General features: G+C 41.5%; 1 protein-coding gene across 5 annotated transcripts in view; it reads right to left on the minus strand.

Moving 5' to 3' along the window:
* gnb1l (guanine nucleotide binding protein (G protein), beta polypeptide 1-like) overlaps window positions 1–19,238 on the minus strand; it is a 34,809-nt gene continuing 15,571 nt past the window's right edge. For all 5 annotated transcript variants that reach the window (XM_033618820.2, XM_033618819.2, XM_033618822.2 and 2 more), the window contains exons 5-7: window positions 16,420–16,512; window positions 7,853–8,068; window positions 1–1,303 (exon numbers count right to left, since the gene is read on the minus strand). In XM_033618820.2, the coding sequence (XP_033474711.1) occupies window positions 1,025–1,303; window positions 7,853–8,068; window positions 16,420–16,512 (588 nt within the window). In that variant the 3' untranslated portion in view covers window positions 1–1,024. The remainder of the gene's footprint in view (window positions 1,304–7,852; window positions 8,069–16,419; window positions 16,513–19,238) is intronic.

Below are 19,238 nucleotides of genomic sequence, written 5' to 3' on the forward strand. Positions count from 1 at the left end.
TTTGAAAAATTATATTTGGATTTATTACAGGAAAACAGTATGATAAGTTGGTAGTTACCAATACAGTTTCAGTTCATATAAGAACAAAATAAAATCTGTTCTAGGGTCCAATGTGTAGGATTTATAGAGATGTATTAGCCAAAATGGTATATAACGTTCATAACTATGCCTTCATCAGTTACCATCAGTTTCATCACCTGAAAATAAGAATCGTGTTTTCGTTACCTTAGAACGAGCCGTATAAATCAACATATGAAACAGGGCCTCTTTCGCGGAGTCCGCCATGTTGTTTCTACAGAAGCCCAGAGTAGACAAACAAAATATGGCACTAGATAGGGCCATTTGTGTTTTCACGCCAGCCACCATATTTCTACTAAATGCGTGGCATACAGGGGAAGTTTCAGTTGGTTGCAAACCTACGACCTCACCACTAGATCTCACTAAATCCAACACGCTAGACCTTTAGGGTGAATGCGGAGCAGCATGTTTGGTCAGTGTCTTCTTCATGAACCCTTTAGCAGGATGCAGCATTAACTGTATTAAGTCAAATTAGGTTATTAAGAAACTGACAGGGCTCATTGTGTGGGATGAACATGTCAAACTCAGTCTCCATGCAAATGCTACTGTTTTTAAAAATATAAACAACTGACCCCGACAGTGTAGGTGGCATATCACTGTATGTCCCGTGTTTTAATACTGTATTTTTCTTGCTCTTAAGAGCAAAGGGGGAGACAGTTGGTCTGAAGATTGAAAGCAGCCCCATGTAATGACATGATTCATGCCAAAGCAATTAACTAGCTGTAGTTATTTATGGGCGCTGCTTCCACTTGCAAAATTGCTTGACACTAGATGGCAAAGTATGCAATGCAGGAACTCGATATCAAGAGACAATATCTATATGAACATAATACACAGTCTATTTGTCCAGTTATCAAAACATGGCACTGGAATATTACTGGCTACAGACACCACCTGGGGTCACACCAACATCAGTAGTAAAGTCCATATTTCCTCCCAGAGACGGTCAGCCAGTGTCAGCTCCCTCGTTGTACACTGACCACAGGCTGATCCGCTGGTCCTTGGATCCAGCAGCCAGCAGTCTTTGTCTGGAGTCCTGGTGGTCAGAGAAGGCCACGCTTAGGACCATGTCAGTGTGGTACTGAAGCACTGCCAGTGGTCGCAGCTTCTTCCACCCAAATACCCGTACCCGATGGTCCCAGCCGGCCGAGGCCAGAAGCTTCCCGTCGCCCCTGATACACAGCTGGGAAACCCCAGGGTTGACCAGTGTCACACAGTCCTGGAGCTGTTAAACCACAAAGGAAGAAAGGGATCTTAGCATTTCTTTGCAGTTAGAACCATGTACCAATCACACATGCTGAAACAACTTTACATGTATTGTAAACACTTTGCAAAGATCGAGGGTGCTGGGTAGCCGTTTCTTTATGGTAATTTTTAGAGAAACCGAAAACCACACCCTATAGTTTATGCAAATAAGGAGGAAAAAATCAGACAAACTAATTAGGTCAGTAAGTCGATTAATCACTGCCGTCTAGGAAAGCGAGGCCAAGACAAACACCAACAGGGAGAGACTATCAGCTGATCTGATGACTGAGGTCCAAGTGTGAGGCTGGATGTCTGTCGAACCTGGCTGGAGACTCCTGGGACTCAATCATCGGCCATAAAACATTACGGCACGAGGGCCGTGAGCAGATCTCTCTGCGTCCCAGTATTTGGTTTGGAGTTAGGGGAGGCCTATTCTGGAAGCGGGGCTTGAGTTACCTTTGTCGCAGTATGCAAGAAAGAGAGAGACCATCTCGCTGAAATGCTTGTTTGCAGAGGCCTTGTTGCTTTAAGCGCCGCTGATGAATTACATTCGCACTGAAAGGTCTGGTCAGCGGCAGAAGAGACACGATAAATATACTGTTGTAACGTCTGCCTGCTAAAGATTAGCCACAGCTCCCTTCCCCTGTGATCTACAGTGTCCAAGGACTGTATCAATCTCTCTAAAGGGGCAACATTCTGACATATTATAATGAATGGCGGCTAAGATCACTATCTAAAGGGCCTGCTGTGGTGGGCATTCCTCAGGAGCGAACGTGCTCTTCCTGCGGACCAGGGATCTCTCCTGGACCTGTAGATGGGACGCAAACATCTGGAAATGGGAGCTGAAATCAAACTGGACAGCGTATAATTGACTTCATAAGCTGTGTCTAAGGAGACTAATGGCCTTGGATGGGAGGAGATGGTGGAGAATTTATCTGCATGCTCCTGTTCCGGGCAGGAACCATCCACAAGCTGCATGTGGAAGATATAAGCCAGGTACTCATAGCCCAAGTGGATAAAGTGGAATGCAAGGCAGAGAGTGAGCGGGGAGGAATGTCATTGATCAAAACGGCGCAAGAAAGCTAAGTTCAGAACAGGCAGTGATGTGATTTCTTTTTTTTTTTTGTTTGTTTGTTCAGCGAACCGTCACTGCTGGTACCATGAATGCAAGAGAGAGTGTGACTGGTTAGACCAAACAAGCCAGATACACTGATACAAAGAAACCTGGGGGGTGAAAGATTGTTTGGAGCTTTGTTATTACCTCAAGAAGTTGGTATGCCCCTACCGCTCTCCATCTGGTCTGCATTAGAGGCCTGATAATGATGGGTTAAAGTGTCTGTTTTTGTTTGTTTTGCTTCCCATAGTTTGTGTCGAGAAAAGGCATTTGTTTCATTAAAGGGTCAACTGTAAGCAGTAAATGGCTAATGATGTAGCAATGGTCATTCAGCAGGGCTGGTGAATTGTTTTTACTTTCTACAGTCTGAGAAAGTAGAGAGAAAAGCGATGAGGAAAAAAAAGGTTGTCCTGAGCGATAATCTAAAATTAATGGTGCTCATGTGCAGCCATGGCGGTTCCTGAGCTGCCACTGATCAGTGTTTACTCTGTGATTTCATGTGGAAGTGGCGCTTGACAATATTAGTGCTGAAATGACTGGTTGATTAATTCATTAGTTGATCAACAGCAAAGTAATTACCAACAATTTAGAAATGCAATTAATTGTTTCACTCAATTTATCAAATTAAAAACTACAAATATGTTGGTCCTGCTGCTGCGTTCTGTCTTATATAAATGAAAACTGAAATCTTTAAGATTGTTAGTTGGACAAAAAAAATACATTTGAATTTATCATCTAGAAAACTGTAATCTTGTTGCTATTAACTTTTTATGGACGAATCCATCAATTAATCACAAAAATAATGACCAGATTAATCATTACATCATAAAAATAAATTAATTTTAGTTGCTGCCCAAGTGGCATCAGTTATAGTCATATATCTTATGTGCCCATGTTTTAATTAACATTGTAGCAGAAGACATACATTGGATATATTATATTGGATCCGGTATAATGATAAAAATATCAATTAGTTGATTAACAGAAAACAGCTATTTATTAACCCATTAATGATTTGTCATTGTTTCTAAAGTAATAGTTTGAGAGTTTGGACATAGCCAGGCTAAAAACAAGCAAATAACTCATATTTTGGACTTTCCATGAGAGAAAACTAGCAATCTCAAGTTTCACGTTCATGGAGGGATTATTGAACTTTCATATCAGGCACAAGCCTAGGGGCCAAAAGTGTCAGAGGCCCTCCTGGCCTTTACTTGCAAAATGTCACTGAAATGGACATGTACCAGGGAAAGACTCAAACTGACCACAAAGCGATGCAAAGGAACTGCGTAGAGACACAAAACGACCAAAAGAGACACAAAATTACCCCAAAGAGATACAAAATAAAACCATTAGAAGATGCATAACGGCTACTAAGGGAGGCAAAATAACAACAACAAAGAGGAAAAACAACCACAAACTCTGTGCGTCTTGCTCCTATGTGAGAGAGGTGGTGGGGCCCATTGTCTCATAATCTGCTCAAGGTCACATTGGGCTCTGGGAAAAAAAGATGATATTTTTTATGGACTAAATGACAAATCAAGTCACTGAGAAAACAATCAGCAGATTAATGGGTAATAAAAATGACAATTATTTGCAGCCCATGAATGTTATTTCTCTGTGTTCGGATAACTCTTATTTATTTTTAAAAAGAAAATTGTTTAACCTGCGCTGTCATTTTAATTCCATGTTCTCCAGCAGCAGCATTGTTGATCTTGCTGTCAGGCTACACCACGGCTGAATGAACACCTAGAAATCACAGCTGACTTAAGCACTGCCATTTACCAGGTCTAAATCTGTAATGAAATCCACTGGCTCTAACCGGGGAGTCTTGGCTCATTTTATCCGACACCCCATTTTTCTTTCCCTTGCTTCCTTACTATCTCATCAGAGACACAATCTGTCTTTGGGCCTCATCATTTTTTTTTGTTTGAACACTCCTTCCTGGCCTGTGTTACAGCATGCAGACACACACACACAGAGCAGGCTCGCTGTCTAAACGCCAGCTTTTTCAGCTGTCAGGAGGCTACCAGCTCTGCTCAGCAGCTGGGCCCACTAGACTCTATGTGGCCTACAACAGATCCAACACAAACTCACACTTCGGGATCCTCTTTTGTAGTATCTCATCGACAGAGGAGACGTTCAAAAGGAGCGTCCACTTGGCAGGTCTCACTCAAGCCTCGCTCCACTTTTTTCCCCGTCTTTCCCCCTCAGTCTTGGCACGGATTTTGGCGTTCACGCTCGTCTACTGAAACGTCCCATCATCGCTCACTCACTCGAGCCTAGCGGCTGGGAGGCTTTTCGCAGGTATTTCTGACACACCCTGTCCCTGAATCACACTCAGCAGCAGGGAGATTACAGCCTTTTGTCACCTTGCCTGTCAGAGCCTGGCTCTGGCTGACAGGAGATGGATGTGTCAAACAGCTGAGCAGTCCCATTCAGAAAAATAGAGGGGAGGGAGGCTCAGTAAAGAGTGCCATAATTTTTATGACAGCAGCTCATACATATATCAGTCCAATAGCAGACTGAAGTTGGGCCTGAGATGACCTGAATCATAAGTCAGGTCACATCAGGGTTGGCTGCAAGAAATCACAGAAGACTGAAGTTACTAAAGGGGGGTGCAAAGGAGAGAGTGGGGATATTTTTACACTGTGGTGAAGATGAGGGGCAGGAGTTCCACCTGTAGACAACTGTCATCAGTCTCAGAAATAGCTTGCTGTCAGCTACGCTTGATTTACACTGCTAATCTCCCTCCGTCTATGCCTGCTTTCTCTTTCTCCAGTCCATGACCTCTGTCTTTTTCTTTCTCCTGGAAGAACACGTCACTGCACTTGTCAATACATTTGAGTGGCCGCCTAAATATATGTCCATCTGGCTTAACAGCTTGTAAACCCTAACGCTCACACCCTCATACTCCTCACCCTGACACATTCCCAAAAATGTATGCTGGAAAGAAAGGAGAAAAAAAGGTTGATGATGCCTCATTACTATGAAAAGATATCAGGCTGGCCAGGTCAAACAGCAGATAAAGGCCTCTGGGAGCCATGTGTAATACATTAACCTCCATTCCTAAGGCTATCTGTCTTTATCCGGCCTTGATAAGCTCACTTCACAGCCTTTCAGCCTCACTAAATCATAACTGCACTGCGTTGTGTCACATTCAGTTTCCCCTCCATTTCACAAAAAGCATCCATCTTCCTTGCCAGCCAGTTGCACCATACTCTTATGATATTGCAGGGGTAATTTGTGGGAAGTGGGATGCTGTGGCACTTATAGCCTCCTCAGCCTTTATTGCAGCCTCCCACTGTGAACTACTGTTCCCTTTACTGCAGATGTGTTTTTTGTTTGGTTAAGGGGCCTCCGAGGTTTTGATATTTTTATTACCTCTCACGGGTCGTCCGTCAGGACCCGGGGCCCAGGTCCGCCACCCGGCAGGTCCTCCGCCCCCTTACTGCTGCCACACAAAAATACTTTTGTGGGAAGAACTGAGGATAGCTGTCTGGACGTCACACTGAGCTGCACTTCAGGATAATTTAAAAGCCCCTGTTGGATCTTTTCCCTCTCCTTGTGCTTTTTTCCTGTCATCCTCATCCTGGGTTACATGCTGAATCAATATTTTGTTGCTTGAGCAAAATAAACCAAATAACCACTCTCCTCCTGTTTTTGGGATATTGAATCAAATCCTTTGTAATGTTTTTCTAGACGCATTTTCGGGGTGAAAAAAAAAAATCAGGCTTTGCAAATATTTCTAATTCAAGCATTCACTTGTAAAAAGCCTCGGAAAGAATAATACCCCTTCACTGTGCTGGAGTGTACTATATCAGCCTCAGGTTCCTTTCTGCTCTGATTCATGGGGGTTGGCTGCAAAATAGGAGCATTCCCTTTTGCTCATGAAATCAAGAGAAAATATAGCTTCAAATGAGGCGTGAAGTCTCTGAAGCGTTGGCTGTTATGTAAAATGAATTATGGTACAAATTTGACGTGTCTCTTTTGGTGTGGCAGAAGATGCTCTGGCATGGGGTGTAGTGTAAAGTTTATCATGTGTGCAAGAACCTGCATGTACTGTGTTTAACAGTATCCCAGACAAGAGGAATGTTGTTGAATTCAAACTGCTAAATTAGGTCCATAAACATGAATTTTCCTGTTTTGTTGATGCATATTTTTTTTTTAAATCAAGAACTATATATTATCCAGGCCTAATGTGTGACTATGTGTTATTGTGTGTGTGGGTGGTTTCAGTCCGGAGTGACAGCTTCAGCCCGGCCCTTGGCCCCTGGCCCTGCCAACGCTGTGTAACCAGCAGCTGATTTATGGCCCCTGGAGCCCTACTGAGCCTCTTCCTCTCTGGCCCCTGATGTTTTCTAAGAGAGCCTGGAGAGAGGCAACTCTCCTCTCCTCCCATCTCCACCAATACCTTATAATAATTCAAGGCATTTAGCTGGCTCACTTGTGTAACACTTGGTTTGCAGGTTGGTAGGTTCAGGACAATAACCAGGGACACTTCAGCAGGCCACATGGACATAATAATGGTTACTCTACCACGGTAACTTATACCCCAGAGGGTACTTCTGCAGTTGCCAAGGCATACTTAGAAAGATAGTAGAATAACCTCTATGTCTAATTTGAAAAAACAGCAGTAACTTGATGAAAAAAAAAAAAAAAATACTTATGCATCCACATATGTAGTCAGCTGTAATACCTGAGCGCTTCATATTGCGATCAACAATGCAAGTAAAGTAGTTAGGAAGTGAGGAGAGAAGTCTGAACAGTAAGCTAAATGTAACGGATAAACTGTTACAAAAGTTAGCATAAGGCAATGAATAAAAGGTTAAAATGCTTAGCTTAAACTAAAAGATAAATGGAAATTGTTAGCTCAAAGTAATGGACAAAAGTAAAGTAACGAATAAACAGTTAAAAGGTTGGCTTAACGTAACTGATAAATAGTTAAAATAGTTGCTTAATAATGATAGATAAAACGCTTAAAAAGTTAGCTTAAGGTCATGGAGAAACATTTAAAAAGTTAGCTAAAAGGTTAGCTTAAAGTAACTGATAAATAGTTAAAATAGTTACCTCATAATAATGATGTATAAAAAGGTTAAAAAGTTCCCTTAACATAATGGCTACCCAAAAGTAGCCTAATACATAATTGGTTTAAATTTCTAGCTTTGGCCACTTCTCAGTAATCGTACTAATGCAGACTTAACCAAACCTACCTAAATAGTGATATTTCAATTGTATGCAAAAATGATTGTACAGTGTATTGATAGCTGTGATAATTAATAGTGTTAGGTGATGTCAACAAAGGTGATATTAGTTCATCTGACAGAGCTGTGAGGATTCATCAGACAAAAAGGTTTGGAAACCACTGGACTAGACTCGACAACACTACTATCCCCTCTAAGCCTGTCCTCTGCTGACCTGTAGGTTGTTCTGACTGTCCAGCATCCAGGAGGAGAGTTTCTTCTCAGAGGAGCCCGATATGCCGCTCAGACGCTTGGTGTCAAAGGTCAGGCACATGACGGGCTCAGGGTGGGCTTTAACTTGGCTCAGCTTGGATCTCTGGGTTACGTCCCACAGCAACAGGGAACCGTCCTCGTATCCAGCCAACAGGAGAGGGCCGGGACCCGAGTCTGGCTGGGAGTGAGGAGGACGATAAGAGAGAGGAGGAGGGACAGCGAGGTGGGAATAGAGAACACAAAGAGGAGTGTGAGGTAAGATGTGAGATGAGAACTGTGTAGTTAAAAAAAAAAAAAAAAAAAACCCACAGGAACTGCTGCGTGGTGCTGGAAGCTGAGCGGAGCAGAGGTTATCATTCTGGAAGCTCCTGCTGACACTCGGAAAGACGCTGTGGGCTCCATTCGTCAGCCTGCTGCTCTCTCTTTCCAGCACTCCATTACACCACTCCTCACTTTGCTCCTCATCTATATTACTGAGCCACAGGCCTCACTGCAGGCAGCCATACGTATAGTGAAGTAACAGACTGCAGTCTAGTTTTTATTATCTAAGTGCTGTTGCTGTTTTTTTTTAAATTTGTTTTTGTTTATATCTTTTAAGTGCACTGTTTTGGCATATATCTGTAGCTATAGCTTTTTTATCTTTCATCTTTACATTTTTTAAAATTAAGTATGCTCTACTTTTTTTGTTATGCATAACAATGATGTAGTACCTTTTACACTATAATGCTTAAATTTGCCATATTGTTACATTTGCAACGCATTTTTTCAAACTATTTCCAAACTACTGCTGCTGCAAATTCATACTTTTAAGATAGGGATTATTTTCATTGTCTATTTTTAACATATAAAACCTAAATAAATCTTCTTCTAGATTAATGTAGTGTTTTTTAATTATAAAATCAAATGTCTGAAAAATGACAATCACAATTTCCCAGTTTTCCTCTTGTATCTTACCAGTCTAAAAAAAATAAAAAATAAAATAAAATTAGAATAAGAAAACAGAAAAAAAACAGCAAATCCTTAAACTAAAGAAGCTGAAACTACAGATTATTTTCATTTTATCATAACAAATTACTGAATTAATCAATAACATTCATTTTCTGTTAATGCATGAACCATTAATTAACTAATTCTTTTGGCTCTCCGCAGCAGATGCATGCTCACATAATGAAACAAACTCAAGTACAAAAAAAAAACAACCCAAAAACATACTTTAGCCTTGCTTCATCCCTGTTTCACCCCGGGACATTACAGATCCAGCCGCAATGTTTACAACTGGTGAAACCATCAGAGTAAATCTTTCACATCTGATGAAATGAAATGAGACCAGGTGCACAAACAGGCATCAGATGCAGCCAAACCCAAATCACACTGCTGCTGTTATATACAGATATGGAGCAACATGTACCAAGCAAAAATGTAGCTATATGTGTATTAAAAGACACAGGTAAGCAGTATAACATTTAAAAAGGCGCCCTCCCACTGTTGGAAGTCACAGATTGTAAATCATTTGTGGAAACAGAGAAGGGAAGAAGGAGGAATGGATAAAGATAAGGAGGGGTGGACAACAGGTGAGATCTAACCACCATCCCACAATCCTTCTGTGCACGTATATGTAGGCAGCAGTGGAAGTAACAAGAAAACACCCCTCCACATCCACATATGCCTGGAGTGTTAGCTAAACAATGACCTGAACTTTGCCAAGCTCATAAGACTTCACGCTGGCCTGTGGAACAACACATTTCAGAAGACCTTTAAATACACAGCACAGATATACACTTCGTCCAGACTCGTACCTTTTCTTTAAAATACCATCAGACCCCCAGCAAAAGCGCTGCACCCTGCAGGAGCAAAGAGGGAAAGAAATGTTTTCCATATGTGCGAGGGGGCCATGTCTGCCATTTTTTCATCCATCTTCAAGTCCTCTTCTCACTTAACGCTCTATATTTCTCTCCTTCCAGCTTTAAACAAATTATAGACAGAGTCGTGTATTCCTTCCAAACACATCAGCGAGGACGAACACTAAGGGATTATGAAAACAAATAAAAACAAGTGGAAATCAGTGGCCCCTGCTTGCCGGCAGGGCCCGGGCTAAGCGTTCCAGGCTTGGGGCCCACCGTTTCACTTAAGTGTAGGACCTCCTTGATTGATGATGTCATGGGTCGGAGGTCAGGGAACCCTGGGTAGACACCTAATTCATTATATCCTCCACAGGCCTTTCTACAAGAGGGCTCTCTGCTGGAGTGGGGCTGGGGCTCAGGGAGCAGATTCATCACCATAGAACAGCTGGAAAGACAGATGGATGGAAGCTGGTTGAAGAGGCACTAAAGCAATGAAGCTGGGTCGTCTCGAGAATGGCAACTAGCTGGGCCTCAGCTTGTTAATATTCATGTGATCTTATGCCATTTTTTTTACAACTGTACTTATGCAATATGTTTACATATAATCTATTTGTGTTCATAATGTGCGTTAACCATAGACTGTGACATCACCCAATGATTTGTGAATTCTTGTTTTAAGCATCGAGTTCAGCACTCCGACCACAGCCATCTTGGTTTTTGGGAGCCAGAAGTGACCATATTGGAGTAAGAGGCCGGTGCTAGTGGAGCAAGGGGAGGACCTGACTAAGAAGCCAAGGTCACTATCGACAGATAGTCTGTCACTCAAAGTAGCCCGCCCTCAATTACATGGAACTTGAAGCCTTAATAAAATGTAAATGGGTGAGCCACAAAAAAATTCACTTCCAGCACAGTTGTTATGAAGGGTGAAATTAGCAATAGAGACTAAAACCGCTTTTTGTACCAGGCTGTAAACCTAAAGTTGCCAGTTCCAGATCACAGATTTGTGTCCAGTAGGGATGGGACTGCAATAAGACACACTCACAATAAGTTGATCGTGGTGAATTTCCATTATAGGGAAAATCATGAATATCATATCCAGCAGCACCCAGAGAGACTGTTGGGCAACCAACAATCAAAAAGACTCTGCATAAACAGGCTGCATACACACCAACCTCAACAAACACAGAAGATCTTAATCAAGCATTTACGGATTTCATATCGTAAGATATGACATTTCAAATTGTTAAAAAACCTGACTTTTTTAGATTGTTTGTTGTTGTTTTTACTTAAAGGGATGTTACTAGATAAAGATGTGTGTCCTATCTGTGATGCAATAAAAATATTTGCTTCTTAACAAAATGTAAAGTGATTCCAGTATATTTTGGAGTCAAACGTTTTAAGCATATTTTGATGATTATCAGGATAATATTGTGAATAGCGCTCATTCTGACGAGGATTATTATGATATGAAGTTTTTATATTGTCCCATTGTGTCCACGCAGTTCGTTCTGACCACCATGGTCCAGTTAGGTCACCAACTTTGCTTCTAGAAGAGTCAAGACTCCAGTGGCTTTTACACATTAAATTTTAGTTAACTTCCTTCCTTCTCTCTTCTTCTTCTACAACAATCACATCAGGTCAAGAGGTTTAAACCCCCCCTGCTGCTGAGGCAATACAAAATACTAAGATGTAACCTTAGTATGCCTTAGAGGCACTAAAACAATCTGTAACACATAGAAACAACATAGCTATAATTGCTGAACCATTAAATCTAAATCAGGTTCAGTTCCCAGCTCAAGACAAATTCACTGCACACACAGAATTCAACAATTGCTGATTATTCCATAATTAATCCATTAAATGTTTGGTCTAGAACATGTCAGAGAAAAAAGTGGAAAATGTCCATCATAATTCCCTTAAGCCCAAAGTCTCATCTTCAAAGTGCTTGTTTTGTCTGACCAACAGTCCAAAACTCAAATCTATTAAATTTACTGTCACACAAGACAAAGAAAAGCAGCAGATCTTTGGGAAATGACTTGAAGGATTAATCAATTATCAACACAGTACGTGCTGACTTTTTTATCTAGCAAGGAATTGGTTGACTAATCATTTCAGCTTTATTTCCTTATTTATACAAAACCATTTTCACCCTGCTTCCTTACTTCATTCTGAGCCAATCAATTTCATATAGACTTTCTATATACCCTATAAGCCTCTTCTCTCCTCATTCACTGAGAGCCCTTGAAATGAGCTGAACTGAATTTTACTTTTAACATGCTCATAGATGTTATATGACCAGACATCTAGGGTAAACGGAGAAAGCATTTGTCCCAGTATTGCGAAAGACGATAGACTTTGTCCCAGAAATTAAACGCAAATTAAAATTTAATATCTTGTTACACATCGACCCTCAGAAGGTGTTACTATTTTTCTGATTACCTGAACACTGAAAATTGAAAATAAAGGAAGAAAGAAGGAAGAAAAAGAAGACAAATGAAAAAAGGGACTGTCTTTTATTCAAATCAAGTCATCAACCTCTAATATAATACTGTTACAGTAGCCCTGGGTTCATTCAGAGCACCATTTTGAAAATTAACTGTTGTAATTATCTTCTGTTCATATACAGCCTCTTAAGTATTGGCACAAATAACAAGTAATAACTCAACTCAACTTTATTTATAGAGCACTTTAAAAACAGCCGGAACAAAGTGCTGTACATAAACATAAAAAACACAAGACATAAAACAATTAAAAACACTAAAACAAGAGTAGATGGATAGTGAGGGGGCTTGTCTGATGCACAAAGCTAGGTCGTTCCAAAGTTTAGGAGCAGCAACAGAAAAAGCTCTATCCCCTCTGAGCTTCCGCTTGGACCTCGGTACCTCCAGGAGCAGCTGATCAGCTGACCTGAGGCACCAAGCAGGAGCGTAGGGATGGAGCAGCAGCATTTTGTACCAACTGGAGACGTGCGAGGGAGGACTGGCTGACTCTAAAATAAAGTGTGTTACCGTAATCCAGCCGAGATGTGATGAAGGCATGGATTACTGTTTCAAAGTGCTGTTGTGCAAGAAAGTGCTTAACCTTTGCCATCTGCATAAGATGAAAAAAGCTGGACTTAACCACTGCACCAATTTGCCGATCAAATTTAAAAATCACTGTCCATCTCAAAACCCAAGTTTGAAACTGTTGGCTTCACATAATATGTCATGGGGCCCAAGTCAACAGTGGGCATAACAACATAAAGGCCTCAACAAATACATGCTGGTCGAATCCAAGTCTCCAAACTAGCTAGCTAGCTAACTGCCGTGTGTTGCACTGTGGTATTATTAATTAGTGGTTGTGTGCTGTGCTATTTTGTATATAATCATTACAGTGTGTGTTTTAATTTTTAAAGGATGTGTCACTTTCTTCCATCTCTACAGTGCCTTGTTAACATCTGGCCAGGAACAACAGTTGGATATCAGGCTTTTAGACTAATTCTGGCTCATTTAAAACCATAAGTAAATACAATCTAAATGTAATTAGAGAGAAATATGCGTGCGATATCCGGAATTTATCGTATATTCCACAAACACTTCTTTGTAATTTCCTTATGTGGTAAATCAAGAATAATCCAGACACCAACAGCTTGTTTGCTGATGTGGCCGCCACAAGCCTCAGGCAGGCACTGCTTCAACATCAGGAACCAATCGTTTCCTCCGGTTTTTGTCCCGGTCCACTATGATGTCATGGCCACGAGGCAGCAAGGTGATGAGCTGAGAGTGATGGATATCTGTATAGGAACATTTCCTCTTCCCCGCCAGCCTCTGTTCACATTAAAAGCCTTGCACATCATACATCAATACTGTCCCCCTGGCCAAAGCTCCGCACACTCCAAACCCACATGTGGAGGCACTTTCTTCCTCCACATCCGCCGTATTGTTCACCGCTTCACATTCAATCAGATTCGAGAAATCAGATACGAGCTCTGTCACCTTTTAGACGTAGACCAACATATGAACTAAAGGCTGGGTGGGATTTCGCTGAAGGAAAGCTGAACTGTGGAGAAAGTGGCGTTTAACACTGCATTTAATCTTTTCCATAAACTCCAGCAGAGAGGGCTTAAAGGCCGACAATAAATCTGTTGGTGAGTCTGTCTTGGAAATAAAGGAGGATAATCGCTTTTCGTCTCAACGGTGGGAAGAAAAAAGGGAGGGATGGTGAGAGAGGGAAGACAGAGAGAGGAGATAATTGTTAGTGGCTTCTTCCTGGCGTGCGTGTGATGGAGAGAGACAGGGTGGAGAGAGAGGACGACAGTGTCAGCTGTAGCCTCCTGCTGCGTGAGGTTGAGGAAACAGTGGGTAGCAGATGAGCATTTGATGTGAAAGACAAGATGAGCAGTTTTTTTCTTATGACTGACAGAAAGTGTGTGTGTGTTGAGTTTCCAACCTGTGTGTGAGAGACACACACTCATAAACGCACACACAGACTGAGTCTCTTCCCAGTGCTTGGACCTCTCAAATGGCTCAGTCAGTGTAACAGATGAACATGCCTCGGCCTTGAAAGGAATCAGCCCGAGATAATTTAGAATCACCTGGGCCCTTCGGCTTTGAAGCTCGACAGCTGTCTGTGCTCTATTACAATGATATTATATAATTTATAATGATATAATTGATCATTATGTTTCCTGGCACTCAACGCTGAACCAGCATTGGTTCATAAATCAGATGATGAAAGGTGGGTGTAACAGTGAAATCAAAGCGAAAAGGAATAACAGTGTCAGCATGTACTGAGAGACTCTGACTTTTCTACATGTCTCTATAATAATTTTACAAACACAATGATTACATTACGTGCACAAAATATGCAGTTTTTTGCCCTTATTCTGAAAACGACATTATTCCTACTAAGCTGTTTATATTGCTGATGAAAATTAGTATTCCACTGTTTACATACAGCCATGCATACTCCAAATAAAGTGCCCTAACATGTTGTTAATCACGTCGAATATGAAACTGTGACACAGCTGGAGGCACTTGTGCCACTTTGCTTCTGTTTTCCACCTCCGAGAGTGCGATCGCAGCCTCTCCCTTTCATTCCTTCTGCCACTTACTTGAAAAGGTCAGCATTGCGATATTTGTGCATATCCAAAAACCTGTTGATATCCAAGTCTTTCATTATGTTTAAAAGTGGGTGTGTTCCTCCTTCTTACCAGAAATGTGACCTTTTCTTTTGAGCGTGCTTCTCTGCCCCAGCTAGTTGGTTTGTGAACAATGTACTCATGACAACACACAGCCGGTTGCAAACAGGCAACATGCCAGGTGCATGTTTACAGCAGAAAAAACTCAAACCGAGATGCATATTCCAAATGCGCTGAATATGTGACCAGAGAATGCTCCTAAAACCCAACAAACGAAAAAAAAGTCCTACTTTGGAATATCCCAAAGAAACATGCAGTTTATATGACTTGTATCAAATTCAGAATACTGTCATATTCTAAATAATAGTGGAATATTAGTGTGCATGTAGACAACATCACCCTTTATGGCTTTTGTCACTGATTTATTACTAACTCTAATTTGTATTACAGTAATACAAGGCTGAATGCGCCCAGGCCAGTGACTCGCCTCACTCTGGCATTAAAATGATAAGCTGTGTTTTGATTTCTGTTGCCTGTAAACTGTACGGCCCATAAAGAGGATTCAAACCATCCACACTCTTGCGTAAGTCTAAAACCCCACTCTGTCCCCCAAAGCCCCAAAACTAAAGAGTTAATAATTAACCATGAAAATAATTACAGGGTCTCCTTAATGGCTGGGGAAATAAAACTTTCGACAGCATTTACAAAACAGAAAGCAGCGTTTTTGCTCAGATCAGATTGGATGTACAGCTGCAGGCTGATATATGGCTGTGAACCCACGGCCCTTCCAAACGCTCTAATTACAGTGTTGGGACTCGCTGCCAGCTGAGAAGAAACGCTTGGAAAAATGGCCCCGGACGAGTTGTTGGGCTGTAAATCATGTGCCACATCTCTCATGTGCATTTCTGTTGACTTTTCTATTATTGTGTCTTGTTCATGGGTTACTAGCCAATCAGGATAAAGCAGGTGAGCATATAAAAAGTAACTTCTATTTAAGGGATGTGCCTATCCAACTCTTTCAGTCTCAATCTGATATCTAAGCTTTGGGTATTGGATGATTACAAGTACCAATCTGATACCAGTGTTTTATTAATAAGATGTATGCCTTACTGTGTGAAGTGACTGGGATCGTTTTATGTGTACAGCAACATCAGGCTTGACTTCAAAAGTCTTTTCCTGACTTTGTAAAGCAAAATACATCGATAAAAATTTGAAATACCTCCAAACATCTGACATGTTTGTTTTTAGCTCTCTCAGCTATGTCATCTACCGGTGCATAGAACTGACTTCACTAGATCAGCCCCATTGTCACGGATACCCAATCCAGCAATCTGAGTCAGTATCAGCCCCATATCTGATATCAGTATTGGATCTGTGCATCCCCGTTCTCTTAACTCCTTGTTTTAAACTGTAGAGAATCTTCTGCTTTTCATAACGGCTGCCAGGGTGAACTTGTTGAACTTCAGATGTAGTTACAGAGGGACACATTGCTACTCTTTAGAGGTTAAGGTAAAAACACTGCGACCATTTCTGTTAAAATGATACTAAAGAGTAATGCCTGGTGCTTACCTGCCACAGGTTGACACACATGACCATCCCCAGCTTAGCGTTTGGTACCAGGGTGCAGACCGGGGTCTTACTGGGTAGCTCAATAATCTTGATCTACGAAGAACACGTGACAATTACAACTTTAAACTCATCAAAAACAGCTGATTTTATTTTCAAGGCAACATCATACATCCATGCTAACAGCTCTGTGAGGCTAGACAGGAGGAGTGCTTTGAGCTGAATGGTAACATCAACATGTTAACATGCTCACAATGACCATGTTAACATGCTGATGATGAGCAGGTATGTTTACCACATTGGTCACCTTAGTTTAGCGAGTTAATATGCTAACATTACAGGAGATTACAACAATTATACACATCAAAGTCTGTTTTCAAATCTTGGGGAGAAAAAACAATGACACCATTATTAATAATAAAAAAGCATTTTATTTCTAAAGTGCTTTTTTGGACCTGAAGCACTGGAGTACGACTGCATATGTGGGGGACAAACGGTGTTTAAAGCTTGTTGTGGCTGCAGAGAGAGCTGTGTGAAGTCTGAGAATGCCTCAAGAATGCCTTCAGTGACATCACTTGAGGCAGCTGGAAACAACAAGTCTGGAAATCAGGATTTAGGAACTTATCCAATATGTCCTAATGTACTTTTCTTCTAATTCATCTGTTTTCATTATTTTTGTTCTAATGTTGTTTTCATTATTGAGGCCCAATTACATACAAATTGCAGTTGTACGTATAAATATCGATGAGCTGTCTGCCAAGTCATGATTTGTATTTCTTCTGCATTCAAATAAAGCAGCAACCTGAATCTGTCATTGTGGTTCAGGACTTGTGCAGATCAGAGTTCCTACACGCAGCAGTACAGTAACATCCATCAGTGCGGAGCAGCCACCCCACTGTCTATAATAAATCCTGCTAAAGCCCGACCCCATGACATGAACGGTGTTTTCCTGCACACATTGGCACTGATTCTGATAAAATACACAGCCTAATGATGTGTACCCACATCACTACCAAAACTCATTCCTTTCCACTTCCTCTGTGCTGATGATCCGCATATTCATCCTCATTAGGCCTCAGATTAAACAGCCCTCTAAGGGAGCGATCTGTATTTTAGCACGAGGCCACATCTGTCCTGCATGTTTACCTCTGCGTGCCTGACAAAGAGGGTCTTTAAGGACTTCCCTGTGCCTCAGGTGATCACTGTTCTTGTGTGGCATCACGCTGCCCATAAATAAAACACCCGCACTATTAATTAATGTTTCTGCCGTGGTGGCAGTCTGCTGGCAGGAATCTCACTGTGAGCTGTAAACAGTAAAACCACCTGAATAGGAACTCTTATTCTGTTTTCTTGGTTACGTATCTAAATATTGACCTACCTGCATACTGCATGTGGCACTAAATCATGCCATTGTGCATGTTTTGTGGCAAGTGCATTAGTATTGTTTCTTGAGGGTATTCATTTATGTGGGCGTTTTATTTGCGGATACGTGATAAGCATCTGTCGTGGTCAGTTATGTCTGTGGAATGGGGTGTGGAGACAGAATGACAAAATCGGCTGTGGCCTGTTTTGGTCTAACTTGTATGGGTGTGTGTGTGTGTTTCTGTCTGTCTGTGTCTGTTGGGACAATGGCATTATTGAGGTGCTGGGAGTCACAGGCGCCCTGATGCCTGGCCTGCTGGACTGGGGTTAGCAGAGGCACGTTTAGCTGGATCAGGTGACCGCTCTGTCCCTTTCAAGTGTGGCTCCTCCACAGCGGAGCAAGTAACATGAATCTGGAGGCAATAAAAGATGGCTGAATCACTGGCTGTCCTCTCCCCATCCTGCCTCACTCCACACAAAACCCTTCAGGCTTGTGGGTGTTGAACATCGACTACAAGACATATTGTGCAGACAGAACTGTGATTTCATTCCAGCGCACAATCTTTTCAGGCCTGGGAATTCTCTTTTTAATCCAGCAGTCACAGATTAAAAACACTTTGAGTATTCCATCAGCCGAGAAGCAGTTACCTCCTGAGAAAGCACAATTAACTTGTATTCTTAGGCACTAACACAGCTATTCGGTGTTTGAGACAAACAAATTTACTGAATGGCATGCTTCAAGCCACAGCCAAAATTAACCAACATTTAACTGGTGGCTGGTTTTAAGTTCCTATCTTTACAATGTGCATGCTGATCCATGATATGATGGCTGGTTTATTAATGGAGCTGTTTAGATTGCTGCAAACTGCATGCTCATGTCACACTGACTGTCCACACATTCATTGATGATTGGCTAAAAATATTATGTTGGCCAACTGATTGAGCTCAGGCCGTTTTGTATTTATGGATCAGAAAACTTGCAGATGATCACAGTGTTGCAATAGGAAAAAATGACGGGGTTTGATGTAACAGAACATCTCTTGCTGTGGGACTTTCAATTCTCCACTAACGCACTAAACACTACTAAAAGCCACAAATATGTGTGAATTCAATCCAGCAAACTGGCAACAGCAAGTCTGGGCAGGTTCATACAGGTTGGCATTTTTTTTATACCTGTCAGACTGTTGGACTGATGGTGAACCAATTAACCATCCCACTTCCCACCTGCCAATAAATTCAAGGTTGTTTCCTCCTGCTGAACATAGAACCACCTGAGTATCAGTACCCGAGTACCCGGGCACATCCAGGTGTGCCTGGATGTGCCCGGGCCATCTAAATCTCAAGCTGGCACACCCAGTATGATCATAAAATATGTGAAGGTTAGCTGCAAATTAAGAAAAATGTTAATATCATTTCTTACACTATTGAAATCAATTGGAAAAAATAGACTCTAATTGACT

This window comes from Epinephelus lanceolatus, chromosome 9 (assembly GCF_041903045.1).
Source record: "Epinephelus lanceolatus isolate andai-2023 chromosome 9, ASM4190304v1, whole genome shotgun sequence".
Classification (NCBI taxonomy): domain Eukaryota; kingdom Metazoa; phylum Chordata; class Actinopteri; order Perciformes; family Serranidae; genus Epinephelus; species Epinephelus lanceolatus.